The following is a 15,973-nucleotide window of genomic DNA, read 5'->3' as shown; positions in this document are numbered from 1 at the left end:
TAACCCTATAACGGCGACCGCAAAAAAAAAAAAAAAAAAAAAAGCCGCAATTTTACATTTAATTTCTCTTTCCTCTGATGTGATCGCACATCAGAGGATAGAGAAATAGGGTCCCCGATCCCCCCGGTCCCCTCCCTTGTCCTCCGTCCCCTCCCGGTGGTCCCGCGCCCGCCGGCGTCATCCGATGGGCGCCGCCATCTTGAAAATGGCGGGCGCATGCGCAGTGCGCCCGCCGGGAATCTGCTGGCTCCGGCTGGCAGATTCCATTCATTATTTTGATCACTATGATAAACGATCATAGTGATCAAAATAATAAAAATAGTACATAACCCCCCCGTTTATCACCCCCTTATATAGGCACACATAACGAAATAAAAAAAATATTTTTTTTTTCAGTTTTCCATAAGGGTTAGGGTTAGGCTAGGGTTAGGGTTAGGCTAGGGTTAGGGTTAGGCTAGGGTTAGGGTTAGGCTAGGGTTAGGCTAGGGTTAGGGTTAGGCTAGGGTTAGGCTAGGGTTAGGGTTAGGCTAGGGTTAGGGCTAGGGTTAGGGTTGGGCTAGGGTTAGGGTTGGGCTAGGGTTAAGGGTTAGGGTTGGGCTAGGGTTGGGCTAGGGTTAGGGCGAACTAGGATTAGGGTTAGGATTAGGGTTGGGATTAGGGTTAGGGGTGTGTTGGGGTTAGGGTTGGAGCAAGAATTGAGGGGTTTCCACTATTTACCAACTTTGGGGGTCTAAAAATTGGGGTCTAAAAAATCACTTTTGTGGAAATAAAAAAGACTTTTTATTTTCACGGCTCTGCGTTTATAAACTTCTGTGACGCGCTTGGGGGTTCAAGGTGCTCACCACACATCTAGATAAGTTCCTTAGGGGGTCTAATTTCCAAAATGGAGTCACTTGTTGGGGGTTTCCACTGTTTAGGCCCATCAGGGGCTCTGCAAACGCAACATGATGCCCGCAGACCATTCCATCAAAGTCTGCATTCCAAAATGGCACTCCTTCCCTTCCGAGCTCTCCCATGCGCCCAAACAGTGGTTCCCCCCCACATATGGGGTATCAGCGTACTCAGGACAAATCGCATAATAACTGTGGGGGTATGATTTCTCCTGTTACCCTTGTAAAAATAAAAATTTGGGGGTGAAAAGATCATTTTTGTGGAAAAAAAAATGGATTTCTTATTTTCACGGCTCTACGTTATAAACTTCTGTGAAGCACTTGAAGGTTCAAAGTGCTCACCACACATCTAGATAAGTTCCTTAATGGGTCTAGTTTCCAAAATGGGGTCACTTGTTGGAATTTTCCACTGTTTAGGCACATTAAGGGCTCTCCGAATGCAACATGGCATCCGATCTTAATTCCAGCCAATTCTGCGTTGAAAAAGTCAAACGGTGCTCCATCCCTTGCGAGCTCTGCCGTGTGCTGAAAAAGGGGTTTACCCCCACATATGGGGTATCGGAGTATTCAGGAGAAATTGTACAACAAATTTTGTGGTTGATTTTCTCTTTTAACACTTGTGAAAATAAAAAAAATTGGTTCTGAAGTAATTTTTTTCCAAAAAAAAGTTAAATGTTAATTTTTTCCATCCACATTGCTTTCGTTCCTGTGAAGCACTTAAAGGGTTAATAAACTTCTTGAATGTGGTTTTGAGCACCTTGAGGGGTCTAGTTTTTAGAATGGTGCCACTTTTGGGTATTTTCTGTCATGTACACCCCTCAAAATGACTTTAAATATGATGTGGTCCCTAAAAAAAATGGCTTTGTAAATTTTGTTGTAAAAATGAGAAATCGCTGGTCAACTTTTAACCCTTATAACTTCCTAACAAAAAAAAATTTTGCATCCAAAATTGTGCTGATGTAAAGTAGACATGTGGGAAATGTTATTTATTAAGAAATTTATGTGACACATCTCTCTGATTTAAGGGCATAAAAATTTAAAGTTTTAAAATTGCAAAATTTTAAAATTTTTTGCCATATTTCTGTTTTTTTCATAAATAAACACAAGACTTATCGAAGAAATTTTACCACTAACATGAAGTACAATATGTCACGAAAAAACAATCTCAGAATCAGCAGGATCCATCAAAGCGTTCCAGAGTTATAACCTCATAAAGGGACAGTGGTCAGAATTGTAAAAATTGGCCTGGTCATTAAGCTGCAAACTGGCTCTGTCGCTAAGGGGTTAATGGCGCTATATAATAACAACAACAACATTATAAAATTTGGGGGTGATTTTCCTCATATTGCCCTCCGCATTGCCCGGTCTATGTAATTTCCTTTATTTTTTGTGCCTCTGGATGTAAATGTTAATCTGGAATTAATTTCATTTGTTAAAATTTGTAAAAGTTGAACAAAAATTTAGTTTAAAAAAAAAAAAAGAGATCTTTGCAATGTGGTTTCCACCATTGTGCCGAACTCTGGAAGAAAAGGTCTTCCCTGCTAAGTCGACAGCAGTAGACTTTGGACAGAAATGAAATAATGAGGGTGTGCTGTACCACACAAGGCCCATCTGGGAGCAACTGGACTTTTAGGATTCCCTATGTTTTGATAAAAATCATGGGAAAGGAGGCAGGAGCCATCTAAAGTGGCAAACTCTGCCCAACTAAATCTGCATTTTCCCCGGTCTGAAATCAAACATTAAAGTGGGTTGTCTGAAGATCATTGGTCAGGTGCGGCATGGATGCTCTTGATTGCACAGAATATGATAACACTTCAATAATGGAAGAAAATCCTAAACACTTACAAACGCATAACAGGAATAGAAACGCTACGTAAGTAACCAGCTCTCGGAGGATGGTTTTTAAGTATTTTTCCCTTGTAGTTATTCGGTCTGCTGTGTATCTTGTGCCCCAAAGACCTGTAGAAAAGCAGAAAAATAGATAAGGACCAAAAAAGAAAAAAAAGCGCATAAAAAACCCAAACAAAAGGGAAAGTATAACAAAATATTTTTTTTTTTCTTGTGCCAACTTAAAATAAATGTTTCAACAGAAATGACCTATTGTTTGAATTAGGTTTTTACATTAAATGGATTTTTTTTTATTTTCCAAATATCTATCTATATTACCATATATTAAAAAAATTAGAAACCTTGAACTTTTGCCACTGACCACTAATTTAGGGTATGTGCACATGCTGCGGATTGTGCTGCGTTGTACAGTACCTTTATTTCCTATGGAAATAAAAAACGCTGTGCACATGCTGCAGGTTACAATCCGCAGCATGTCAATTCTTTGTGCGGATTTTGCTGCGGTTTCACATGAGGTGTGAAACCGCAGGGCAAAACCGAAGCCCAATCCGCAGATAAACCGCAGGACTTTTGTCCTGCGGATTTACCTGCAGATTTTTCATCAAAATCCGCACAACCTAAAAACTACATGGAGTTAACTCTTAGCCCAAGAGCTGATCTCCGGATCGCTGCGTACAGGACAGGTCTTCAAGGCTCCTCACACCTTCTCTCCAGAGACTGAACACTTGCTACTTCCATAGACAGGTACTATACAAGGGTCTACCTAGACACCAGGGGTCCAGTGTCCACGCCTGCAGTAGATTGGGGGCTGCAGATGGGTGGCCATGCTCCATTGTACTGAACATGAGAAAGAGAAGCAGCAAAGATGGTTTCGTAAATGCCAGGTTTTTTTCCCCCTTGCAGTTTTAGAGATGCCGGATTATTATTTGAATTCTTCAGAACGTTAATATTTTCAATGTTTTTGCAGTGTTCTTCAAGCATTCTAAAAATGGAAGTAAAAACCATCAAAGAAGCACGTAAAAACGCGAGTAAAACGCCAAGTGTGAACATACCCCAATTATAGTGCAACTACAACTCTCAGCATGCCCCGGCAGCAGCAGGCCGTAATGTGTCATCACGCATGTGCAGACACTACTTATGGAAAATACGAGTTGGAGGACATTCATTGCAATACGTGCCAGTCAGATGTCATCGGGGGCTGCAAGAGGCAACATAGCAAGTCCGACTGATTAAAGCTAAAAGTGGTGAGAAGCTTCCCGGGGGGCTGGTGGTCACAAACCCTCCTTTTCTAACCATTGGTGAAACTTCTGACAATAGATCTGCAGGCCACTGCGCCATGTCAGATCCTGAGAATCACCAGAAATGAATATGAAGACCACTGGCTCTCCGGCGACACCTACAGGCAGCTGCCATATAAGTCAGACACTACGAAGAATTCTTGGCCGGTTTTATGGAATGTGAGGACATAATGGAAAAAACTGCACGCCCTCACTGCCAGCCATGATACTGAGGGAGGTGGAAATTCTGTGTAACTGTTAGAAAAGACACTTGAAGCTCCAGGACAAACTGGACGCTACAGTAAATGCATCCGTATACCACTGCTACAGTAAGTTCTTCCGGATTCAGAAAACCCTTTCTCCCACAGCTGCAGTTTGCTTTTATTTAAATTGTTCTTTCCTCACCCTCCCCACAACCAGCGCTGAGGCTCCGGCGCCACTCCTGGTGTCTGTCATTGCCCACAGTGCTGGCAACATGGTGACTGCTGCCGTCAATAACTGATTTCAGTGGCTCTGGCAAAGAGAATGGCATGTGCAGCTGAGCTCACCGATTGGCTGCAGTGCCGCTGACGTGACATCAGCACTGCAGACACTAACAGAAGCAGTGGTAGAGAATTATCACTGGAACTAGACAGAGTGAGTAAAGGTCAGGTCATTTTTAAAATAGCGCCCAAAGTGAATAAACTGCTATTGCATATGTTCACCCGTCACTTCGGTCACTGCCCATGGGATTGACAGATACAGCCGGCAGCACGGTTCTCAGTGTCGGCGCCAGGCAGTTTCAGAATGCCATTAAAGAAGCTGTCCACTATGTGGACAACTCCTTCTCATACCCCACACTTGGCCCCGATAACATAGCGCCTATATACTCCCCTCCCGTGCAAGCGCTGTTCACGCGGTGTCGGCAATTGCTCTCCCCAGGGCTCTTGTGTGATGTTATGACCCCAACGCCCAATCAGAGCTGGCATCACTGGCATGAAAAGGAAGTCAGATCAGCTGCAGCCCGGACTTACTCTTCATGTTCAAAATACACGAAGGTGAAGACAGTTACGCCAGCACTGATTGGGCACTGGAGAGGCATTACACCGCACGAGAGCCCCGGGGAGAGCAAGTGCCAACACCATGTGAACGGCACCGACATGGGAAGCGAGTATAGGTTTTATTATGTTATTGGGGCCAAACATTTCGATCAAGAAGGGGTTGTCCTAGTAGTGGAAAACCTCTTTAACCTGCAGATTACCTCATATCTAAGGGTTAATAGTGTTTTTTTTACATGACAGGTTCCTTTTACCTGGTTAAAAGTGATCACTTTTTGCCTAAGCAAGAACTGGCTCAGGACAGAGACAGCAGAGGGTGTATAGAATCATAGAGTAGGAAGGGACCTCCTGGGCCATCTGGTCCAACCCCCTGCTCAAAGCAGGATTCGCTAAATCATCCCAGTCAGAAGACTGTCCAGCCTCTGAAGATTTCCATTGAAGGAAAACTCACCACTTCTCGTGGCAGCTTGTTCCACTCATTGATCACTCTGTCCAAAAGTTTTTTCTAATATCTAATCTGTGTCTCCTCCCAGTATCTGTGTATACTGTGGAGGAGGAGTTAACTTTTTTGTGTATTTGCTTAGTGTCCTCCTAGTGGCAGCAGCATAACACCCAAGGTCCTGTGTCCCCCAAGGAGACGTAGGAGAAAGTGTTTTTTGTTTTTTTTTTTACGAGAGAGATATTTTTTTAGGTCCCAGAATGGAAATCGCAGCTGCGGATCCGCAAAAACAAATGACATGCTGCAGAAAATAAACCGCAGCAAATCTGTGTGGAATTTTCCACAGCATGTGCACAGCGGATTTGGTTTTCCATAGGTTTACATGGTACTGTAAACCGCATCCAGCGTATCTGCCCACTACACCCATACAAACAGCCCAGTATCCCCATCGTATCTTCCCAATAAACCCACACAAACATCCCAGTATCCCCATCGCATCGGCCCAATATACCCACACCAACAGCCGAGTATCTCCATCTCATCTGTCCAATATATGCACACCAAGAGCCCAGTATCCCAAACGCATCTGCCCAATATACCCACACCAACATCCCAGCATCCCGATCGCAAAAGTCCAATATACCCATACCAACAGCCCAGTATCCACATCTCATATGGCCAGTATACCCATACCAACAGCCCAGTATCCACATCTCATATGGCCAGTATACCCATACCAACAGCCCAGTATCCCCATCTCATCTGCCCAATATACCCATACCAACAGCCCAGTATCCCCATCTCATCTGCCCAATATACCCATACCAACAGCCCAGTATCCCCATCTCATCTGCCCAATATACCCATACCAACAGCCCATCCGCAGGGCCAAATCTGTTGCGGATTCGCAGCGAAATCCGCAACGTGTGCACACACCCTTACAGGGCAGATAAGTACGCCTGCGCAGGAGCTCAATGCCGGTTATTTTTCTTATCTTTCAGGTTGGACCGGAGGATTATCTACAGCATTATAGAATGCTGTAGATAAGCCCTGAAAGACAGTGGCCACATCTTATATCAGCCAAAACAGGTGTCAGGTTCCCTTTAATGAAATACTCATACTTGAACCAAATGAACCAAAAGGGGGCCAGAGCCAAAAATATACAGAAAACAATTAGCTCACATTGCCCAACATAGACAATGAAGATCCATATAAAAACACAACAGGAACAATCTCACCCATTCAGTAGGGAGCAGGATCTCCAAGATGGTTTAAAAATTCTCCCATGGAGCTGAAGACATAACACCATAAGGACAGACATCTAATTCAGGAAAAAGAAAAAAAAAAAAGATATTCATGCCATTCCAACCAGGGACCGCCTCCCAGCGCATTTCATCTCATTAGGGGATATGGCAGCCAGGGAAAGAGTTCCACCATGCCAGGTGATGCACTAGAGCCTCCCAGGGGAAGGGGGAACATGGTGAGGGCCATTTAAAAATTCATTTTTCTGGTACTGTAAAATGCTGCGTTTTTTTTTTTGCATGCAATAAAATTGCAGTGTGTGAACAAGCCCTAACTCTATAATATGTTACATGTGCACGTTTCCATATGGTGAAATTAACAGAAGTTGAAAGGACTTGGATATTACTGTGCTGTACCATAGTAATGATTACTGTATCATAGGTTATAACCAACTATAATGTAAAGGTTCATGGAAAATCAGGGACATCGCTGGATATTTTACAACACTAATAACGCAGGTAACCCGTACATTGACTCACGACAAAAAAATCTGCGATTTGTCTGCAACTACAGCTGCGATAACCTATGATCACATTGCAATTGTGGTGAAGCTAAGGACTGATCTAGAGGAGCATTCAACATTTAGGTCTCAGGTTTGTCTTCCCAGTATCCCCATCTCATTAGCCCAGTATACCCACACCAACAGACCAGGATTACCATCTCATCTGTCCAATATACCAACACCAACAGCCCAGTATCCCCATCTCATCGGCCCAATATGCCCATAGAAACAGCCCAGTATGATCAGTATCCCCAGCATATCTGCTCAATACACCCATACAAACAGCCCAGTATCGCCATCTCATCTGTCCAATATACGCACACCAAGAGCCCAGTATCCCAAACGCATCTGCCCAATATACCCACACCAGCATCCCAATCGCAAAAGCTCAAAATGCCCATACCAACAGCCCAGTATCCACATCTCATCTGCCCAGTATCCCCATCTCATCTGCCCAGTACACCCATACCAACAGCCCAGTATCCACATCTCATCTGCCCAGTACACCCATACCAACAGCCCAGTATCCACATCGCATCAGCCCAATATACCCACACCAACAGCCCAGTATCCCCATCTCATCTGTCCAATATACCCACACCAAGAGCCCAGTATCCCAAACATATCTGCCCAATATACCCACACCAACATCCCAGTATCCCGATCGCAAAAGCCCAATATACCCATACCAACAGCCCAGTATCCACATCTCATCTGCCTAGTATACCCATACCAACAGCCCAGTATCCCCATCTGATCGGCCCAATATACCCATACAAACAGCCCAGTATCCACATCTCATCTGCCCAATATACCCATACCAACAGCCCAGTATCCACATCTCAACTGCCCAATATACCCATACCAACAGCACAGTATCCACATCTCATCTGCCCAATATACCCATACCAACAGCCCAGTATCCACATCTCATCTGCCCAATATACCCATACCAACAGCCCAGTATCCACATCTCATCTGCCCAATATACCCATACCAACAGCCCAGTATCCACATCTCATCGGCCCAATATACCCATACCAAAAGCCCAGTATCCACATCTCATCGGCCCAATATACCCACACCAAGAGCCCAGTATCCACATCTCATCGGCCCAATATATAAATACCAAGAGCCCATAATCCCCATCTCATCTGCCCAATATACCCATACCAACAGCCCAGTATCCACATCTCATCTTCCCAATACACCCATACCAACAGCCCAGTATCCACATCTCATCGGCCCAATATAACCACACCAAGAGCCCAGTATCCCCATCTCATCTTCCCAATATACCCATACCAACAGCCCAGTATCCACATCTCATCTGACCAATATACCAACAGCCCAGTATACACATCTCATCGGCCCAATATACCCACACCAAGAGCCCAGTATCCCCATCTCATCTGCCCAATATACCCATACCGTGTGTCTCCCTGCAGCATAAGTATCTGAAGATGCAGTTATTACTACGGCCGATAATTAACATCAAGCTCCTCTCCTCTCTTCACACAGGTACAATCTTTGCTCCTGCTACAATCCCTGCTTGCTGTCATCTAGTGCAACCTTTCATTTAATGGTATATAACAGTGCCTACTGAATGTTTGCTAAATTCATTTGTTGCATTGAACTCAAAACTTACTGCTGTACAGCCATGTTGGGGCCAGAAGAGATGTTATCAGGTGTAAGGTGTTACTAGCATATGGATGTAGCCAGGCCCTATGCCTTTGATTGTCTAACCTCCCCTGGTGTGCTAGGCAATTGGTAATTTATTCCAAATCAGTTCCCACAATCCCTCTCACCTGATCCTCTACTCAGTCCTATATATTCAGATGCCGCCTAGGGGGGCACGTGTGTCTCCCTGCAGCATAAGTATCTGAAGATGCAGTTATTACTACGGCAGTTAGTCTCGGCAGGAATCAGGACCCCACACTATGTACCTGTCTCGTTTGGGTATGTCTGCTGAGTAAGCCATTCTTATTACTTGGACTTAGCTTTTCTTAACCTATCTTAATTCTTCACCATGTTTACATATACCCTCACATTGTTTGCTCCTTTAATCCTCACTCTCCTTCGCTATCCCCAAACCCCAACACCCTCTAACCAAATAATCATCTCCCCTTCCCTCCCCACCTGACCTCCTCTGCTGAACTGCTACTCAATCTCAAATCTGTCCGAATGAAACATAAAACAAGCTGCCCACTCTCCTCCCATCTGCTCTCACTTTCTATGCTTCTCCTCACTGCTGGTGACATATCTCCCAATCCTGGACCCCCACAGCTCATACCCCCCATTACTACCCCTTCCTACCGCTCCCTATCTAATAAAAACTACCGCAATCTTTCCAACTTAAAACCTGTACCATTGACACCCAACCCCCTGCTCCCTCTCTCGGGAGCACTTTGGAATGCCCACTCCATCTGCAATAAGCTCCATGTGATTCATGACTTCTTTCTCTCTTGCAATCTTGTCTTCCTCGGCCTCACAGAAACATGGCTGACATCCTCTGACACCGCCTCCCCTGCTGCGCTGTGTTACGGCGGCCTCCACTTCACCCACACTCCTCGCCCTGGCAACAGACACGGTGGAGGAGTGGGTCTTCTCCTTTCTTCCAACTGTACCTTCAACCCAATCCCACCTCTTCCCTCCCTAATCCTCCCCTCTTTTGAAGTCCACTCTGTCCGCATCTACTCTCCCTCCAACCTCCAAGTGGCTGTCATATACCGACCTCCAGGCCCGACCACTGTCTTAACTGACCAATTCTCTACCTGGCTTCTTCATTTTCTTTCAACTGACACCCCCACTATCATCATGGGTGACTTCAACATCCCCACTGATACCCTTCAGTCAGCAGCCTCCAAACTCCTGTCCCTTACTTCATCCTTTGGACTTACTCAGTGGTCCTCCTCAGCCACCCACACAGACGGACACACATTAGACCTGGTCTTCACCCGTCTCTGCTCTTTTTCTAACTTCACCACCTCCCCTCTCCCTCTATCTGACCACCATCTACTCACTTTCTCATCCCTGTCCTCCTCACCAGGCACCCAGGTCCAGCAACATGCGCACCCCCCGCAGAAACCTTGCGCACCTAGACACCCACGCGCTCTCTGACTCTATTCTACCACTGGCATCCATATCCTCACTCCATGACACAGACAGTGCCACTGCTTTCTACAATGCCACTCTCGCATCAGCTATTGACGCGGTTGCCCCTCTCGTTCATGGCAGAATGCAACGTATCAACAGACAACCCTGGCACAACAACACCACTAAAAAGCTCCGGCAGGTGTCCAGAATTGCAGAGCGGCGCTGGAAGAAAACAAATTCGCAAGATGACTTCACCACATTCACACAGGCAACACTCGATTTCAAATCTGCCCTCACCTCTGCTAAACAGGCCTACTTCATAACCGTCGTATCTTCCCTATCTTACAACCCCAAACAGCTATTCAAAACTTTTAACTCCCTCCTCCGCCCACCACTACCTCCTCCAACCTCCCTCATCTCTGCCGAGGACTTTGCCACACACTTCAAAAACAAGATTGACCAAACAAGGCAAGTCTTCATCACTCAACCACCACAACCCCTTTGTATGCCAGACCAATGCCCAAACCCCATAACCTCACTCTCCAACATCACTGAAGAGGAGCTTAGTCGTCTCTTCTCCAAATTGCACCTCACAACCTGTGCACTTGACCCCATCCCATCCCACCTCCTCTCCAACCTCACCACCACACTTATCCCATCCCTAACCCACCTCTTCAACCTATCACTAACCAGGGCTGTGGAGTCGGTAAGCCACAGTTGCGACTCCGACTCCTGGATTTTATCAGGCTCCGGCTCCGACTCCTTCATAAATGGCCAATTCATAACAACAAATTTACTGTTGTAAAATATTAAACATCGTGCTTATTCAGTTTCTCACCATCATATAAGTAATCAGACCACTTAGAGCAAAAACTACATTTATTAGAATACAATTAGAATATAGCAAATAACTTTTATAAACTTTTATAAACTGTAAGTAAATATGCAATAAACACTTTTATGCAGTTAATAAGAAGAAATCTATAAATTTGTCCTCAGAAAAAGTATTGCCTCTGTCAGATCCTCCTTCGTGGATGCCCTCAAATCTGATCTAATTATTTTGAGAGCAGAGAACAACCTCTCTACACTAACTTGTGTTGGTGGCAAAGCAGTAACCACTCGGGCAACATCTCTGACAATGTCAGGATACAGAGAAATCGCTTGTTGCACTGTTATTTTTGATGAACGGTCAAATTTCTCAATTTCTTTTAGTGCACATGAAAAATTCTGCTGAAATGTACTGGCTATTTTCCTTGATGGGGATGACTCTTCTTCTATGCGGGAACGCTTTGCACGGTCCTTGTGATCCAAATATTTTTCGAAATTAAATTCTTCATCAGTTGATGATAAGGGTGAAGATGTGGCAGGACGACCAAATTCTTCTTGTTCCTCCTGACTGTTCTGCAACCCTTTCATCCTTACTGCTATTTCAAACAGAGCTTCTTTTCCTTTACTTAGCTGTTGATCATCTAGAAGAATCCGATGCATTGGGTCTACATAAACAGCTGCCAAAAGAATGTTATTTTGTAATAGTAGCTCCTCTCTCTGTTTCATTGATGTAGCAATGCCACTTGCAATTAACCCTCCTCTTTGGGACAGGCGAAACATCAGGTTCTTCCACTCCTTTAAGAAAATACCTGGAGTTAAGTCCTCTGCTTGTAATTTTTTAGTCACTGTAAATGGGTGCTCTAGCAATTTTTCCAGCTCAGTCACCTGATTCCACTGACTTTCATTTAGCGTCAGTTGAGGGTTAGCCATGTCTACAAGAAAGGTTTTCAGTTCAACCAAGCGCTGAATCATTAAGTAAGTACTGCCCCATCGTGTGGCTTGATCAATAATTGCCCTTTTTCCAGCACATCTCTTCAAAATTGAGTCAACTTTAGGGGTTCTGGCAACAGTAGCCAATTTTCTCACCTTGCCAATCAGTGCAGCAGCATGTCCTTCTTGCAGACTGTCTCTTATAGCCAGCTGTAGCGTATGCACAACACAGCGCATGTGATGAATGAAAGAACATATTGACACAGTTTCAACAAGATCATCTAAACTATCATGTTGCTGTTCATCTGAAGCAACTTCAGTTTGCTCCTCAGTTACAATACTGTGTTCCTCTATTTCAAACATTTCTGTGTCTGTGGACCCAGAATGTTCTTCTAGCTGCTGGTCACCATCATTACTCTCATTCATTAGCTTAATAGTACTTATCATATTTGAAGCATTGTCAGTTACGACAGAAAGAACTTGCTCTTTTTTAAGTTCATAGTCTTGCAGAACCTTTTCCACCAAGACCTGGAGAAACTCACTGGTGTGATCAGCGTCGGACTGGAACACCTTGGGCCCACCAGAGAAAATCATTCTTGGGGCCCACTATGTAGCTGCATAGAGTTAAATACCAGACCACCAATTATGCGGTAAAACACGCTAATATCCGGGTATAAGGTTGTACATGTCTTAATTATGTAGCAGGAGTTGGGGTAGCCCCCTCATAGAATATAAAGCAGCCCCCTCACATAGTATAATGCAGCCATCTCATAGAATATAATGCAGCCATCTCATAGAATATAATACTGCCCCCCTCATAGGGTATAATACTGCCCCCCTCATAGGGAATAATGCACCCCCTCATAGGGTATAATGCACCCCCTAATAGGGTATAATGCACCCCCTCATAGGGTATAATACTGCCCCCCTCATAGGGTATAATACTGCCCCCCTCATAGGGAATAATGCTGCCCCCTCATAGGGTATAATACTGCCCCCCTCATAGGGTATAATACTGCCCCCCTCATAGGGTATAATGCTGCCCCCTCATAGGGTATAATGCTGCCCTCCTCATAGGGTATAATGCTGCCCTCCTCATAGGGTATAATGCTGCCCCCCTCATAGGGTATAATACTGCCCCCCTCATAGGGAATAATGCACCCCCTCATAGGGTATAATGCACCCCCTAATAGGGTATAATGCACCCCCTCATAGGGTATAATACTGCCCCCCTCATAGGGTATAATACTGCCCCCCTCATAGGGTATAATACTGCCCCCCTCATAGGGAATAATGCTGCCCTCCTCATAGGGTATAATGCTGCCTCCTCATAGGGTATAATGCTGCCCTCCTCATAGGGTATAATGCTGCCTCCTCATAGGGTATAATGCTGCCCCCTCATAGGGTATAATGCTGCCCCCCTCATAGGGTATAACGCTGCCCCATCATAGGGTATAATGCTATATAGATATATAGATATAGAGTTAGATAGATATAGATAGAAAGATAGATGTAGAAATAGATAGATATAGAGATAGATAGTAGATAATGGATAGAAAGTAGATAATGGATAGATATAGATAGAAAGATTCATAGAGATAGATAGAGATAGATAGAGATAGATATAAAGATAGATATAGAAAGAAATATAGATAGATAGATCGATAGGTAGATAGATATAGAGATAGATAGAAAATAGATAATGGATAGATAGATAGATATAGAGATAGATAGCTATAGATAGAAAGATATAGAGATAGATAGATATATAGATAGAGATAGATAATAGATAGAGATATACAGATATAATAATAATAATAATATAGACATATATAGATAGATATAGAGATAAATATATATAGATGGCTATAAATAAAAATAGATATAGAGATATATATAGAGATAGATATATATAGAGATAATAGATATAGAGATAGATAGATATAGAGACAGATAGATATAGAGACAGATAGATATAGAGATAGATATAGAGATAATAGCTAGATATAGAGATATGTATAGAGATAGATAGATATAGAGTTAGAAAGATAGATAGATAGATAGATGTGAGCGAATGCCATAGACTGCGAGAAAGAGAACTATGATATGCCATGGACTTCTATGGCACCCACCCTGGATATGCCCCAATCCCCCATCCACCTTCCCTATGCCATGGACTTCTATAGCCCCATCCTGGATCTGCCCCATCCACCTTTCCTACAGCCCCTTCCCAACATCCCTACAGTCCCTATCCCCTTCTGTACACCTGCTTTGGCAAAACTAATGTATATTTAGTCCTGCCAATAAAGCTTCTTTGAATCTTGAATCTTGATAGAGATAGCTAGATAGATAGATGGATAGATAGATAGATATAGATAATAGAGATAATAGATAGATATAATAGATAGATATAGAGATAGATGGATAGATCAATAGATAGATAAAGAGAGAGAGATGGAGATAGAGATAGATAATGAGATATAGAGATAGATATAGAGATATAGTGTTAGATAGAAAGATAGATATAGAGATAGATAGATATAGAGATAGATATGGATATAGAGATAACAGATATAGAGATAGATAGATATAGAGATAGATAGATATAGAGATAGATAGATATAGAGATAGATAGATATAGAGATAGATAGATATAGAGATAATATATAGATAGATATAGAGATAATATATATATAGCTATAGAGAGATAGATATAGAGAGAAACAGATATAGATATAGAGATAGATACAGAGATAGATAGATATAGAGATAATAGATAGATATAGAGATAGATATAGATATAAAGATAAGAGATAGATATAGAGATAGATAGATATAGATATAAAGATAGATAGAGACAGAGAGAGCGGTAGATAGAGAGATAGATATAGAGAGAGATAGATACAGAGATCGATAAATAGATAGATAGATATAGATATAGATAATAGATAGAGATAGATAGATAAAGATAGATAATAAATATAGAGATAACAGATAGATATAGAGATAGAGTAAGATAGAAAGATATAGAGATAGGTAGATATAGATAATAGAGATAGCTAGATAGATAGACATAATAGATATAGATAGATATAGATAGATATAGAGATAGATAGAAAGATAGATATAGAGATAGATGTAGAGATAGAAAGATAGATATAGAGATAGAGCGATAGATAGAGATAGATATATATAATAGATAGAGATAAATAGATAGATAAAGATAGATAGATATAGAGATAGATATAGAGATAGAAAGATAGATAGATATACAGATAGATATAGAGATAGAGATAAATAGATATAGAGAGAGATATAGAGAGAAATGGATATAGATATAGAGATAATAGATATATATAGAGATAGATAGATATAGATATAGAGAGAGATAGATACAGAGAAAAGATATAGAGATAAATAGATAGAGAAAGATAGATAGATATATAGATATAGAGATAGAAAGATAGATAGATAGATATACAGAGAGATAGATATAGAGATAGATAGAGATATATAGATAGATAGCTATAGAGATAGATATAGAGAGAAATAGATATAGATATAGAGATAGATATAGAGATAGATATATAGATATAGATATAAAGATAGATATAGAGATAGATATAGATATAGAGATAGAGCGATAGATAGCGAGAGATATAGATATAGAGATAGATAGATACAGAGAAAAGATATAGAGATAGATAACGGATAAATAGATAGATAGGTATAGAGATAGATATAGATATTAGATAGAGATATATATATAGATAAAGATAGATAGATATAGATGGTAGCTAGATAGATAATAAATATAGAGATAA

The 15,973-nt window shown here is 42.3% G+C and overlaps 1 protein-coding gene across 2 annotated transcripts in view; it reads right to left on the bottom strand.

The window, feature by feature from the left end:
- PKD2 (polycystin 2, transient receptor potential cation channel) overlaps window positions 1-15,973 on the bottom strand; it is a 112,268-nt gene that overhangs the window by 67,083 nt on the left and 29,212 nt on the right. For both annotated transcript variants that reach the window (XM_073590812.1, XM_073590822.1), the window contains exon 2: window positions 2,736-2,849. In XM_073590812.1, coding sequence (XP_073446913.1) covers window positions 2,736-2,849 — 114 coding nt within the window. The remainder of the gene's footprint in view (window positions 1-2,735; window positions 2,850-15,973) is intronic.

Source organism: Dendrobates tinctorius, unplaced genomic scaffold, assembly GCF_039654945.1.
Source record: "Dendrobates tinctorius isolate UK_male_01 unplaced genomic scaffold, ASM3965494v1 ptg000011l, whole genome shotgun sequence".
Classification (NCBI taxonomy): Eukaryota; Metazoa; Chordata; class Amphibia; order Anura; family Dendrobatidae; genus Dendrobates; species Dendrobates tinctorius.
This window is presented reverse-complemented; position numbering and strand designations above follow the sequence as displayed.